Raw genomic sequence first — 12,618 nt, 5'->3', positions numbered from 1 at the left:
TGTTTGTTAGATCGTACCAGGTACCGGGTTACGGAACTTGAGTCCGACCACCAACGTGATTTGATAAATGAATGATTCTCTCCGAATTAGGACGCGGCACAGTATACCAGGGGACAATGATCGACGGTTAGCTGTCTGGGATCACCCTGGTTGGTGGAATGGACGAAAATAGGTCCAAGTGGCTTCTCAGGGTGCAAGGTGACCACGCATTGCTCATTTTTGGATCAAAACTGGCATGGAGTATTGAGATGCTGCGTCGCAGCATATGAGAGATCGGGGTCCCATATCATGCTGCAGGGTTGCATCGATAACACTCGGTGCTCACATCACACGGAATGTTCCATATCTGAGCAGGGATGATGGTCATTCCTCTTGTCCGATTGCCTGGACACTGTACAGCAATTACAATACGTGTGTCCTCTAATGGGTGTCCGAGGCGTAAATGGACGAAGCTCCAAACGGATCCACTCATACATCCTGGAGGTCAATCGTGCCCCGCCGCCCACTTGAGATCTTCTTGTTTCAACACACACAGTGAGCGGGATCTACCAGTTGCGACAGGGAAATGCCATGCTGTCATGCTTTTCTTGGCTCCTGCTTCCCTAGTCGTCGAGCTGCAGAGGACGCTAGACAAGACAGGTGTCTGAAGCATGGCACTAACTAGAGTGCCATGCATATGCATGCACGTACTGCTACTGCAGTGCTCTCAGCTCCGCTAACCGTTGATCTCAAGCCATGGTTGGTGCAGAACGCCTTATTCCTATTGTCATTGTTGGCTCCAAAGCTAATCTTGAGAGAACTCCTTATTTCTAAACGGTGAAGCATATCGGAGCACATGCCAAGAATAGAGGCGTCTTGCTTTTGGTTGTCTATTTGGGCTTCGCGCTATGAGGCTGGACATGGAAGCACACCAAAGTTCGGGGGTGTTGCGAAGAAAGGGATAACGTGCTTGGCCTAAGATAAATCTCGTTCAAGACTGATGGCCATCACCCGGCCCGTTCCTGGTTGGGTTCAAGGCTGTTGACCTGTCAAAGTGTCAAACGCACACTCATGACGAGTAGTGCAAAATCAACAGCCGCTACTTTGAAGTTTAATGTGCAGAAGAACGATAGAGATCTCATTCCATGTCGATCACGCTTGTCCAACATCTTTACCTGGTATTCTGTAATGGGCTTTCTTTTTGTCGCCTGTTTCATCAGGAACTTACTTCCCTTTGCTCTTTACAGAACACACCACACTGTGCACATATATACTGGGATTTTGGATCTTGTGTCACTATAGTGACCGTATTCTCGGAACCTGTTGGCTGTCAACGCCTGAGATATGAGCCCGCAACCGACAAAAAGTCTCAACAAGACATTGCATATCTCGATTAGGGAGAGCTGGACAGCCCCACACCCCCAGGTATCGTGAACTACCTAAGCAGGCAAGGGATGAGTGTCCAATTGACGAGAATGTGCCCAGTCGGCAGTGTATGGACAGGGAGGAGAATGATCCTGTTCACGAAACCCACCGACGACGGGGATGCTGAAGAAAAAAGGAAATTGAAGAAATGAAACTGAAGGCACGGCAAAAGCGATGTGAGACCTATGATGAGACTTTACTTTACCGTACCGGGAATACAATTCCAAGTCATTGTCGCTTCTTAGCAGTCGCTTCTCTGTACGGAGTCACTGGAGGCGTGAGTATACAAGATATGAGTCATAGTGAGCCTAATTAAGCTTCTAATAGCACAATACTCGGCAGACGTTGCGCCTGGTGTCTGCAGTACAGAAAGGTCCTGTCCACTGTGCCTGGAAGGCAGAACGTATGCACAGAACGGTCTCAACGGCATTCAACACCTGCTCTCTTAGGCCGATAAGCAACTGTCTTCTTGATCTTAGCATACCTGCGGCTCCATCCTTCTCTGCTGATCCTGTCACTGTGTGAGTGGAGCAGAGTCGGGGAAGGTCGGTATCCCGTTCTCAGATTGGGTGAGGCACTTGTGTATCAAGCTTGGCCTTGAGATTATTCTCACTCCATTTCTATTAATTCGCAAACATTACCTTTTCAAGGAAGGACCCTTCTTGACAACGCCAATGTCTGAGCTCCTGGCGATCATGTCAAGCCACCCACTCAGCCTCGATTGTCCTCGTTCTCTCAACACGGGGCCTCCTCCCCATATTGAGAGTAGCGCAGCTCAGCGCGACAGCGAAGCATCGTGACAGGGTTGCAGGGGTCTGGGATGAATAGGATGATGGGGGTCATTTCCCGTTGGCTCAGCTATTCTGTCCCGACAGTCTGGTTACCAATGAGCAGGGCTTAATCTCTCGACAATGGCCTCATGAACCCTGTCTTTCCCCACCTAGATATGCGGAATTCGAGCGATCAATAACAGGGTCAAGTGGGGGTAAGCAAGACATGGCCTTCCAGACTCGATGCACTGTAACCGGATGAGATTGCGATAAAAACGGTCGGTCAAGGCAATCGCTATGTCGACTGATGTGACAGGTTCATTATCATCAAGAACCTGCTACGCAATGGACAACTTTCAAACGATGGATGCTTGGAGGTGTTTAGAGTTTTATTGAGTTGTATTTCTGGCAGGTCTACCAAGGCTATGTATGAGTCCGTGTGAAACTCTCTTGTAGATTTCCCTCTATCAGATTGTGCTTACCCGATGGGCCATTTACCATATCCGGCTGTCTTCAGCATTCTCGGAGAGGCCGACCAGTAACAGGGCTTAATTAACAATACAAGTCAAAAGAAGCCTGGCCTGGTTGTTTATGTTGGTGGTAAGAAAAAGCGGTGATGATGTGTGCTCTTGGTATTGGTACCGCAAGCAGCATAGATAAAAAAAAAAAGCACAGGGGGTGGTGAAAAGAAAAAAAAGAAGAGCAATAAGGAAGAAAGCGCTTGTGTGTGTATGTCTCTGACGATACTTGAGGTCATGGCATGGTTTAAAGAGATACATGAAGGGGGTAGAATAACAAGCCCGCTTTATGATGGTGCTGATAAAATAATAAACAATAGATGGAAAGAGATAGAACAAAAAATACATTAGCACGCTTTAGTGGGAGAAAGTTTCTAGTCGTCTGTCCCTTAGCAACCGCCAGCCAATAATAATGATGCCTCTTTGTCGTTCCTCGAGGAGCGAAAGATGGAGCGCATCGTCAGACAAAGATCCAGAAAGCCACCCATAAACAGACAAGGGGAAAAAAGTAAATGAAAGGAGAAATAACCATGATGATAATAGTAATGCCCAACCAAGGCTCAATACCAAGGCTTGTCTTGTCTATTCACAGTCCTCAACAGTCGTAGGGAGAGAGAATCAATCACTCCTTGTCGAGTTGTAAATGAAATGGCCAGATGGCCCGCGTTCCAGGTAGCGGGAAATATGACAGATATTGCATGAAGGGAGGAACCAACAATATGACAGAATGTCTTCGCTTCTTCTCGGTCTCGCCTGTAGCAACCCCCCCCTCCCCTCACTTTCTCAAAATGCCATGACACTGCCAAGACCCGACCAGTTTAGCTGCAGAGCGACTGGAATTATTAAGGGTGCAGTATGCCTTTGGTCGTGTACAGGGCTCAGCCAGCCTCGGCTCTTCGCGCCCAGGCCATGACACCGAGTCAATGCTGACCATGTCTGATCTGGTTCGGATGATCTGTGGTCCGCGGTGACTGTGGCTAACCTCCAGGGTCAACCGTCACTAGGATTCATCCTTGAGAAGAGAAGGTAGGTGAGGTAGGTGGGTAAAGTTGAGAGCTTGTTGGTGCTGTAATGTAGGTAGGTAGTAGGTACTGGTGCAGTTGTTCAACATCCTCCCCCTGTCGTTTGAAACTGCCACCATCTTTCTTAATCTTACGCCATCGTGAAAGAAGTCGATTTCCTTTCTTTTCAGAACCAGTAATTGCCAGTCTGAGCCCCTCTTTTCCATTTTTCGCTCACGCGATCCCCGCAGTAAATTGGCGTTTGTACATGAGGAGGGGTTGTTTGACTGGTCTTCTTTTTGTTTTGTGATTTTTTGTTTTTCTCTTCTTTTTTCTTCCTTCTCTTAACCTCTCCAATCGCCAGTAATGACCAGTTTCGTCATGCCAATTGCTGCAGCTTTGGTCGGCCGCCAGCGACACAATAACTGGGAAACGTTATGGTGGTAGAGAGAGGCCAGAGCAAGCTCCGGAGGGTTTCAAACACCAGAGGTTCGGAGGATTTCAGGGTTTAGAGTCCCTGGTTGTTCCAATTGTAGACTGGACTAGGTCCGATACCCATGAGGCGTTCGTTGACTCCGACGCTAGCAGCATTGTGACCACTGCCTTGATAGACGCCCGTGACGTCTACCATCCCATACGGATATTCGCACGGAGATGAGCCAAGGTACATGCTTTGGGCGCCACTAGGGAGCGCATACGCGGTAGTGCCGTGGGTGCTCGCGCTAGAGCTGGAATTGGCTGCATGCGCGTGTATTAGGCTCGGCTCTGGCAGCATGAAACCAAACGTATTCGAGTCGGGTGTCATTGGAGAGTACTCCTGTTTGACGACCGTTTGTGGCATCCTCTCGATCCGCGGGATCATCATATCCTCGTAGCCCTGCTGTGACTGCGGCTGCGATTGATACATGCTTGACATCGTCGTGCGTCGAATGGGATGAGGGTGAGCTATGACGTGGTGGGACGTCGGCGGCATGTTCGTCTCATGAGTGTAATGGCGCCCACGCATACTCAGCCTGTTCGCTGAAGTATCGCTCTTCCGACTAGATGAGCCCTTGGCTGAAATAGGACTGCCATGTTGGAGTCTGGGGTCATACGGGTGATGATGCATTCTGGCTCCCATGCTTCGGCGTGGTGGCTCTTTTTGACGGTATTTCGTTGTGCTTTCAACTCCGTTTCGCACAGCCCAATCTACCAGCACCCATTCTGTTGGCTTCTTCGAATCGCCAGCTTTGGTTGAGCCCTGGTCTGTCCCGTTTGATGCTGGGTCCGATGGCTGCTTGTTGTGTTCTCGTTTGACGAAAGCCTGTAAGGATCCACTGTCAGCCTTAAAAGCCCCTAAAAAGAATTGGCCCGTGTGTGTTGTGGGTAGGTGTTCGCAGTGTATCAATTTAAATGCACAATCGCTCCCCCAAGAAAGTCGGAAAAGGGTGCAATTATTTTGGTACCGACTAGGGTGTGCTTATGCTGCAGGCTATTACCTGGGCTTTGTATGGAGCGGACTGTGTGGAAGCGAGATCCGGGACGGGAAATTATGGAGAGCGCATCTTTTCTCAACGTACCTTATTCATGCTCAGGTTGTGGCGGATGCTGTTCTGCCAACCTTCAGCATTCTTGCCTGGTCTCCTCACTGATTTGTCTTTCTTGATGTCCTTGTCGGTGTTCTCACGGAACCACTGGTAGATCTCTTGGAGCGTCATTGCATGGTCTGGAGCGCTCATGAGAGCTCTGTGAAGGAGCTTGGCGTATGGTTCCTCGGCCTTGGCGTTCACCGTAGCACTTCTAAGCTCTGTAGCTTCCGTCTTCACTTCTGAGCTAGCACAATGCCCTAGTTCGCCTGCTGGAGAGTCCTGACGAGTCTCCATGTGCACAGGGGTTCCGAGAAGATGCTCTTGTGGAGAGCTGGTGCAAGATAGTGCTCCGGCTGATGAGCTGGGGACTGTTCCTGGGGAATAGTTGCGTGGCAGACCGTCATTCTCACCCTCAAAGCCCTGCCTCGTGTTACCGCCTGCGAAAGGCGTCAGAGCTCCAGGGCCTCTGACGGGGTATCCTTCGTTCGATGTTGGAGTGCCAATTCGAAGGTTCTTGAGTGAGTTCTGCTGGCTCTGAAGGGGTTCTGGCTGATGCAGAGGGAAGTCTGGAGAGGACCACGTCCTCGGTGAGATGGGTGAAAGGTTGTAGCAGCTCATTGGGGCGCTGCCACTGCTTGGGGAACTTTGATATGAGTAGTTGTCATAATCATCAGGTCCTGGTGGAGGTGAAGGCCAGCCTTGATGATGGCTTCGAGGTGGGTATTGAAAACCTGAGAAGCTGGAGGCGTACGGGTTCGCATCATGAGCCGGATGTGACCGCTGTTGCTGATTCTCCTGATGCTGTGGCAGGACTGGGCCCAGAGGGAGGGGACAGGCTGATGATAGATGAGATGCTTGATCTTGGGGACCCGAAGAGAGGGCATAGTATGACTCCATACCGGTGAGCTCTGGCACGCAAGGTGATTGTTGCCCGTGACCGGGGAGATTATTCGTGTAGCTGGAAGGTTGTCCTTCGCCAGGAAATGGTGGATCCATGGCGGCCTGTGTTGAAGTCAAGGACGGTGTTTGGAGGGAAGTACAATAGGTCTCGTGGTCGTTTGATGGTATTATCGGGACAAGGAGATCTCTCAACTCATGTACCAAGTAGTGGGAAGCGAAGGAAAAGCCAGAGTAGATGAGATGTATGAGGCGGAGAATGAGGAGAGAAAAAAGGGACGTTACAATAGACACAATGGGACAAGGACGGGGGGGAGGAGAGCAGAGATGGCGATATTTGATGCCGAAGCAAAGACGTTTGTGCCTCCGTCTTCTCGTTTGGGGTAGGGCGTATAGTTGCAGGGCTGGATTGGGCTCTTGGGCAACGGCTTCGTTTAGACGGCGATCTGTTGATAAACAACTGCCCGTAGACAGATTCAGAAATCTTAGCTTTAGATCCTCTTACTCCTCCCTCACAAGCATCGAAGCTATGGACATGGACCCCAAGATCGTAGTTTAAAACCGGAGGGAGGGGTGTGGGCCGAGCCAAAAAAGAGACAGGACGACCAACAGGCGCCCAGCAAGCCATTTCAACTAGGTCTGTGTTCATGGCAAACAGGGTCAACGGGCAGGGACGCCATGTGTTGGACACGCCCCGGGGTATGCTAGCTCATCACGGCAAGCCATTCTACTAACATGCATTTGTGTATGTGTGCGCTTGTGCTTGTGCGTGTTGTACTGTGCTGTGTGCGGCCATCAGATACAAATCTGAAGGAAGTTGGACTGGACGCGCAAACGAGTTCCCGCTGGGGACTCTCTGCCTTCTTGCTGCCTTGTCTGGTTGAAGTGACGTTTGTGAGCCTTGTCATAGGGTTTGCAACCTCCCAACTGGCACCGTCCCCGTCACTTTCACGCCAGGATGTACATGCATCTGTATACCCTGGTCCTCAAAGCTGCCTCTTATGTAGTGTTTGCATATCCAATACATTTCTTTTGGTGGAGTAACCTTGCAAGGATAGGCAACAAGAATAAACTGCACCCTGATCAGGAAGGAAATGGCCCAAGGTCCTCCCTACGCCACGGTCCAGAACTCAAAACGTGCAACACTGTAGTAGAGGACTCTACTAACAATAAATGTGCCGATGTTGGTTGGACCAGTCCGGAATGACTTGTGTTGCATGCTGCTGCCCCTTTGCGTGTCGCCAAATCTGCCTTCTCTCCTGTCCTCGCCTCTCGTCTCTTGCTAAAACATCCCGGGCTCATTTTGCAAGTATGGTATCGGGACCGAGAAGCATCGCACCCTACATAGTACATGTTACCAATCCGACATCAAGTCACTTGACGGTAGCTCAGCCGGCTTGTGCACTGGTCAACGGGGCTATCGCGGGACGTAGACGTCTCAAACGGCACCTTGCATTTCAGACGATACCAATCGGGACACCAATCTGATTACTATTTGGCACGCCAATCAAATCATGTAGATGCCCGTCCCGTTTGGATCTCTGTTTTCACTCTGTTTCTGCTGTGAAGCATAATGGAAGCTGCCGGAAGAGCCGTCAGAAGATTGTTGGAGCATATAGTCGTTGTCACTGCACTGCACTGCGGTCCGTTGCGTCAAAGAATACATATGGAACAATCTCTCGAAGCTTCATCGTCAGGCACCCGCTTGGGAACTTAGGTTCAGGGAATCATGCTTAGGTTGGGGCAGCTGTTCCGACTGGTGGGCTGCACCAACCCTTCTGTTATATTGCTGATTGCTCTGATTCCGCGTAAATCCCCCCTTCAAACACATAACATGTCCGGGCGGTTTGGTGCTATCTGTTCGACACGCGGTCCGTGAACGCTTTGGGACGTGACAGTCTTCCAGAAGCCTTCATGTACAGAACGCCCAATGACCTCAGTTTGCCTGCCATGTCCGTCCAGGTGCGTGCGGCAATCGGAACACTGATTGACGCATGGTTTGATGCTCTGCCAAATCTCGTATAATTGTGTCGATGCTGCAGGAACAATACAAGCTCGCCAGCTGATTTGCGCATTCTCATACAACCGTGATGAGATGGTTCAGCAGATGTGTGAGGACAGCGCAAGAGCACTCGCTGTGTCTGATCACATGTTGGACTATCACCATCTCTATCTCCCACCACCAGCCCTACACCAGTTTCCGACTCGAGGTCCCGAATTAGAACGCCTAAAATAAGTAGTACAGGAATAAGAATCAACATGAGTCGAACGAGCCGCATATGCAGGCAGCTATTCACAGTCATCGTGACGCAAGCATTATCGGACCGGGCGATTTGGCCCCAAACCTGCTTGAAAACCAATTTTCTTTTGTTTCCATGCATTCAAACATGACGGGAACTGGAATGTCCAATTGAGATTTTTCTTCTTTGCAGTTATCGACAATCCAGGTCTGTTCAAATAGGCGAGGCCCGGAACAATTCATGACAAGACAGTAACGAGTACCGGATACCCGAACCTACTTTCTGTAATAGATCTAGGAGCATCGTGTCAGTATGATCGATCGGAAAGGGCCAACAGATTTGTTTTTAGAATCATACCTTCTTGAACTGAAAATGCAGCTGCAGGATACCCTATTGAGCGAACCTGGTTAGTTTATTGAATTCTTGAGTGTGTAGTGGAAGGCATGGCGTTTGCAGGCACGATGCTTGAAACGGCTACCATAAACGTGGACTGTTCTAGGCTGCATAAAATGCATCTCGCCCAACGGCCAAACGTTGTTGGCCACAGTATGAGCCCAGAAGGGCCAGTGCATGAGCAGCGTTGCCACGTGAAGTACCATGAAAGGGGACGAATATACCTTGTCAAAAGAGCTTTTGAAGCCTCTATCTTTCTTGGCGCTGTAATCCCATTCTCGGTCGACAATGCGAAACGCAATATCCTCGTATGGGGGGCCTGCAATGAACCTGATCAGGCACGTGTCCTCCTCACCTGCAGCAGCAAACGATTCTCCTCGTCTGCGGCCGTGTTCCCGAATAATCTTGAAAGTTGGTGCTTTTGTCTTGTCGATAAGTTCTGGATAGAAGATGTTGAATTTGTAACCCTGGACAACCTTGGGTGGTGGATTATCATGATCATAATGAGTCTGGTTATATTTATTCCAGTCGTAGCCCATTTGCACACGATTGAAATATCGCGGTTTTCGGGGTCTGTACTTGTCTGCCCACTGCGGTTGGGAAGAAGTGACAGCTTCTTCGCTCGTGAATATCTCCTCGTTCTCGTCGACGCCTCGAGCAACCTCGCGATCATACAGTGCTTTGGTAGCCTGGGAGAAGTCCTCGTCGGCCTGAGAAAAGCGTTCGGTGCCAGGAGGGGCGGGTTTCGCCGCATGGCTTGAGGATGAAACACCTGCCTGCGCTGCTGTTGGATCTGGGGAAGCTGATGCTGGGGCCGCAGGCCGTGAGGCGGGTGTCATCTTGGGTGCAGAGGTCGTCTGACCCAACGCCTTTGCCTTGGCTGGGTCGCGCTCATTGAGCTGCTTGAGACGGATCTCCTTGATTGCCTCGTATACCTGGCTTAGCTTGGCACGGGCTTTCCAGACTCGCAGGCTTTTAAGCAGTTGTTCCCAATAATCCGTGTCAATGTCCTCGTTCGATTGTAATTTGGCCTTGATCTGCTTTTCCAAGGCTTCCAACTGGTCGTGGGTCTTGGGGGCGAGAATCTTGTCAATGTCGTCCGAAACACTGCTGACAACCCTTCTTTCATGACCGTGCGGATCTAATTTCGCCTTTCTGTCTGCACAGATGGTTTGAAGCGCTCTCCAGTAATCGCGGTTGGTAGCATTGGTCTCAAGTACATGATAAGAGGCGATGTCAGAGTCTAGATCTGCGATCTGCTCGATATCCAATGACGCGATAACATCTCCAGGCGCGGGAACATCGATCTCGGCATCAGCGTCGTCGTCATCGAATACGTCGCGGTCGGTATCAATGTATCGCAAGTTGAAGGCTAAGTAGTCGATAGGTTTGGCACGGCCTTCTCGAATACGAATATTGGCCTTCTTCTTGGACTGCTTCAGTACGAATTTATCCTCGTCGGCGACGAATTGGCGTGACTGCTCGTCTTGGGTCAAGTATTTGGGGTTGACCTTTGAAGCAGTTGGTTTTGTTGATTTGGTAATTCTGTTGGTAGGGTCGTGACGGGGTGAAGTGACATCTCGACGGGTAGGGGATCTGCGTCCCGCCAGCATTGCCTTGCGTCCAGGATCCATAATGAAGATAATGATCGATCGTTGATACTGCTGTAAAAGGGATCTAAATAATAAAGTGAAGCATTGATGAAGCGTCAATCTTATCGATAAAAGGTGGATATCGCGGTCAAGAAATCTTATCAGCCAGGACGACGATCTCGCGCACGTGACGTCACCGAACTGACATGGCAGCTCACTCGTATCCTGATATCTAACGCATCAAATGTTCTTGGGATTGGATTATGTTATTTGGTGATTCTTCAGGCTTTGTTATTTATCGTATACTGGGTGGGTTCTTGGGGTCTTGTTATGCTTCTTTGTTTCAACGGTTTCCCAACACCGTCATTCCTTGCAAAACCTCAGCGTAAGTGACAACTGTCGAGAAGAGAGTGTTACAAACGTGACAGAATGCACAGAGTTGTGCACGATACAATTTCCAGAAATAAAATGAAACCCAAGTTTCGATGTACCAGATAGAAATCATTTTACCTTTAAGCTTATCTACTTGACCGCATCGATCGGCTCATAAACTTACCCTGCATCATTTCTCGCAACACCAACCCGAATATTGAACTGGAGCTCAGCAGATCCCACAATCGCATACCGCTACTCGCGCCACTAGCCGATGAATACTTTATTGAAAAGTTTAAAAGTGAGCTGACTGGTTCACTGTGGTTGTCTATGCGACGGCGTGCTGGGCCGCCTTCCGAACTGGGATCATTGCGTTTATTTGAGCAAGTTAATTATCGTCTCAAACTCCCTCTCGTTCAGCCATCCCCGCATAAGCTCACCCTTTCGGGACCAAGTCAATAAGCGGCAGGTGAGAATATGGGAGATGCTTTGGGATAACTCGACGAAGAATATCCGTCTCATGTATTATACCAACAATATAAAGATATACCAAGACCCATATAACAAACGCGACCAAGTCAAACGAGTGGATTATCACTGTAGCATGTATCCACGGATCCATACAATAGACTCCGGTCAAGACCGTCCTCTACCGGACACCCACCCCGTCAATATTCACACCAACCCCCGAATGCCCGGAGGCGGGGCCGGGATGTCTCCTACAGAATCACTCACAACCCTGCGAAACTGCCTCACGCCAAGCCAATAGCAGCTCGGCCCTGGGCAGCTTCTAGATCCAGAGTCAATTGAGGCCGAGCTAAACTTTGGTTGGATGTTGCTTGACGTTGAAGAGAAAAATGCAGGATTCCTAATGTCTATAAAGTCGACCGATGCGCCTGTGGCATTCCCATTCGCCGTTCCTCATCCTCTCGCCCACATCACTCGCCAACTCAATTCTCCAAGATGATCGCCTCCAAGACCCTCATCGGCCTGGCTACCGTTCAGGCTGCCTCTGCTCACTTCGGGCTTGTCTTCCCCACATGGCGAGCTGATACTCTTACTGAAGAGAACGAGGACCGCTACAGCCAGTGGACTTATCCCTGTATGTGTAACCGCATGCTGAGCTTACATTTTCCTCTACTAACAAACACCAGGTGCTGGTGTTGACTACAACAAGAAGAACCTCACTGACTGGCCCCTCGAGGGCGGTTCTCTTACACTCGATCTTCACCACGACTGGTCCTACATCTTTGTCAACCTCGGTCTCGGCGAGAACACCACCAACTTCAACATCTCCCTCACACCCGAGTTCCTCAACGCCACCAATGCTGGCACTCTCTTCATTGAAGAGCTTACCCTCCCCTCCAGTGTCAACGTCTCGGACGGAGATATCGGTAGTATCCAGGTTGTGACTGTTGGCGAAAGTGGTAGTGCGCTCTACAACTGTGCCGACATACGCTTCAAGAATAACGCAAAGGGACCTAGCAACAAGACTGGCGATGTTGACTACGTCATGATCAAGCAGCAGGATGGCAACGGAACTGAGGATAGTGGTTCCAACTCCTCATCCTCAGGAGACAAGGGTGACAGTGGCAACGGAGCAGGCATGGTTGGTGTTAACACGATGGCTTTGACCTCTGTCGTGGGTCTTGCAGCCGCGTTTGCAATGGGATTCAGCCTATAGATAGTATACCCGTGTGCTAGATACAAGTGCGATGAAGCATAATAAGCCATCATTCATAATAGACTAAATGGCCTCCCAAATCTAAATTACATGCTGAACAAGCATAACTAGCCAATTATACCATGTGCTGAAACGAAAAACATATGTAACGTCTAAAATCATTAACAGGGTATATCCAA

At 49.7% G+C, this 12,618-nt stretch overlaps 4 protein-coding genes across 4 annotated transcripts; 1 reads left to right on the top strand and 3 right to left on the bottom strand.

Annotated features, from left to right (window-relative positions):
- Positions 1-4,201: 4,201 nt before the first annotated feature.
- On the bottom strand, positions 4,202-4,609 carry FGSG_11827 (uncharacterized protein; the record flags this gene model as incomplete). Its single annotated transcript, XM_011318206.1, has 1 exon — positions 4,202-4,609. The coding sequence occupies one exon, from the start codon at positions 4,607-4,609 to the stop codon at positions 4,202-4,204; it is 408 nt and encodes a 135-aa protein (XP_011316508.1).
- A 634-nt stretch (positions 4,610-5,243) lies between these two features.
- FGSG_11826 (uncharacterized protein) lies at positions 5,244-6,257 on the bottom strand (the record flags this gene model as incomplete). The annotated part of the gene is made up of 1 exon (XM_011318205.1): positions 5,244-6,257. One exon carries the CDS (start codon positions 6,255-6,257, stop codon positions 5,244-5,246), a length of 1,014 nt encoding a protein of 337 aa, XP_011316507.1.
- A 2,548-nt stretch (positions 6,258-8,805) lies between these two features.
- FGSG_00794 (uncharacterized protein) lies at positions 8,806-10,425 on the bottom strand (the record flags this gene model as incomplete). Its single annotated transcript, XM_011318204.1, has 1 exon — positions 8,806-10,425. The coding sequence occupies one exon, from the start codon at positions 10,423-10,425 to the stop codon at positions 8,806-8,808; it is 1,620 nt and encodes a 539-aa protein (XP_011316506.1).
- A 1,266-nt stretch (positions 10,426-11,691) lies between these two features.
- On the top strand, positions 11,692-12,519 carry FGSG_00793 (uncharacterized protein). The gene is made up of 2 exons (XM_011318203.1): positions 11,692-11,857; positions 11,910-12,519. Exons 1-2 carry the CDS (start codon positions 11,719-11,721, stop codon positions 12,437-12,439), a joined length of 669 nt encoding a protein of 222 aa, XP_011316505.1. The 5' UTR covers positions 11,692-11,718; the 3' UTR covers positions 12,440-12,519.
- The last annotated feature ends 99 nt before the right edge of the window (positions 12,520-12,618 follow it).

Source organism: Fusarium graminearum, chromosome 1, assembly GCF_000240135.3.
Source record: "Fusarium graminearum PH-1 chromosome 1, whole genome shotgun sequence".
NCBI lineage: Eukaryota > Fungi > Ascomycota > Sordariomycetes > Hypocreales > Nectriaceae > Fusarium > Fusarium graminearum.
This window is presented reverse-complemented; position numbering and strand designations above follow the sequence as displayed.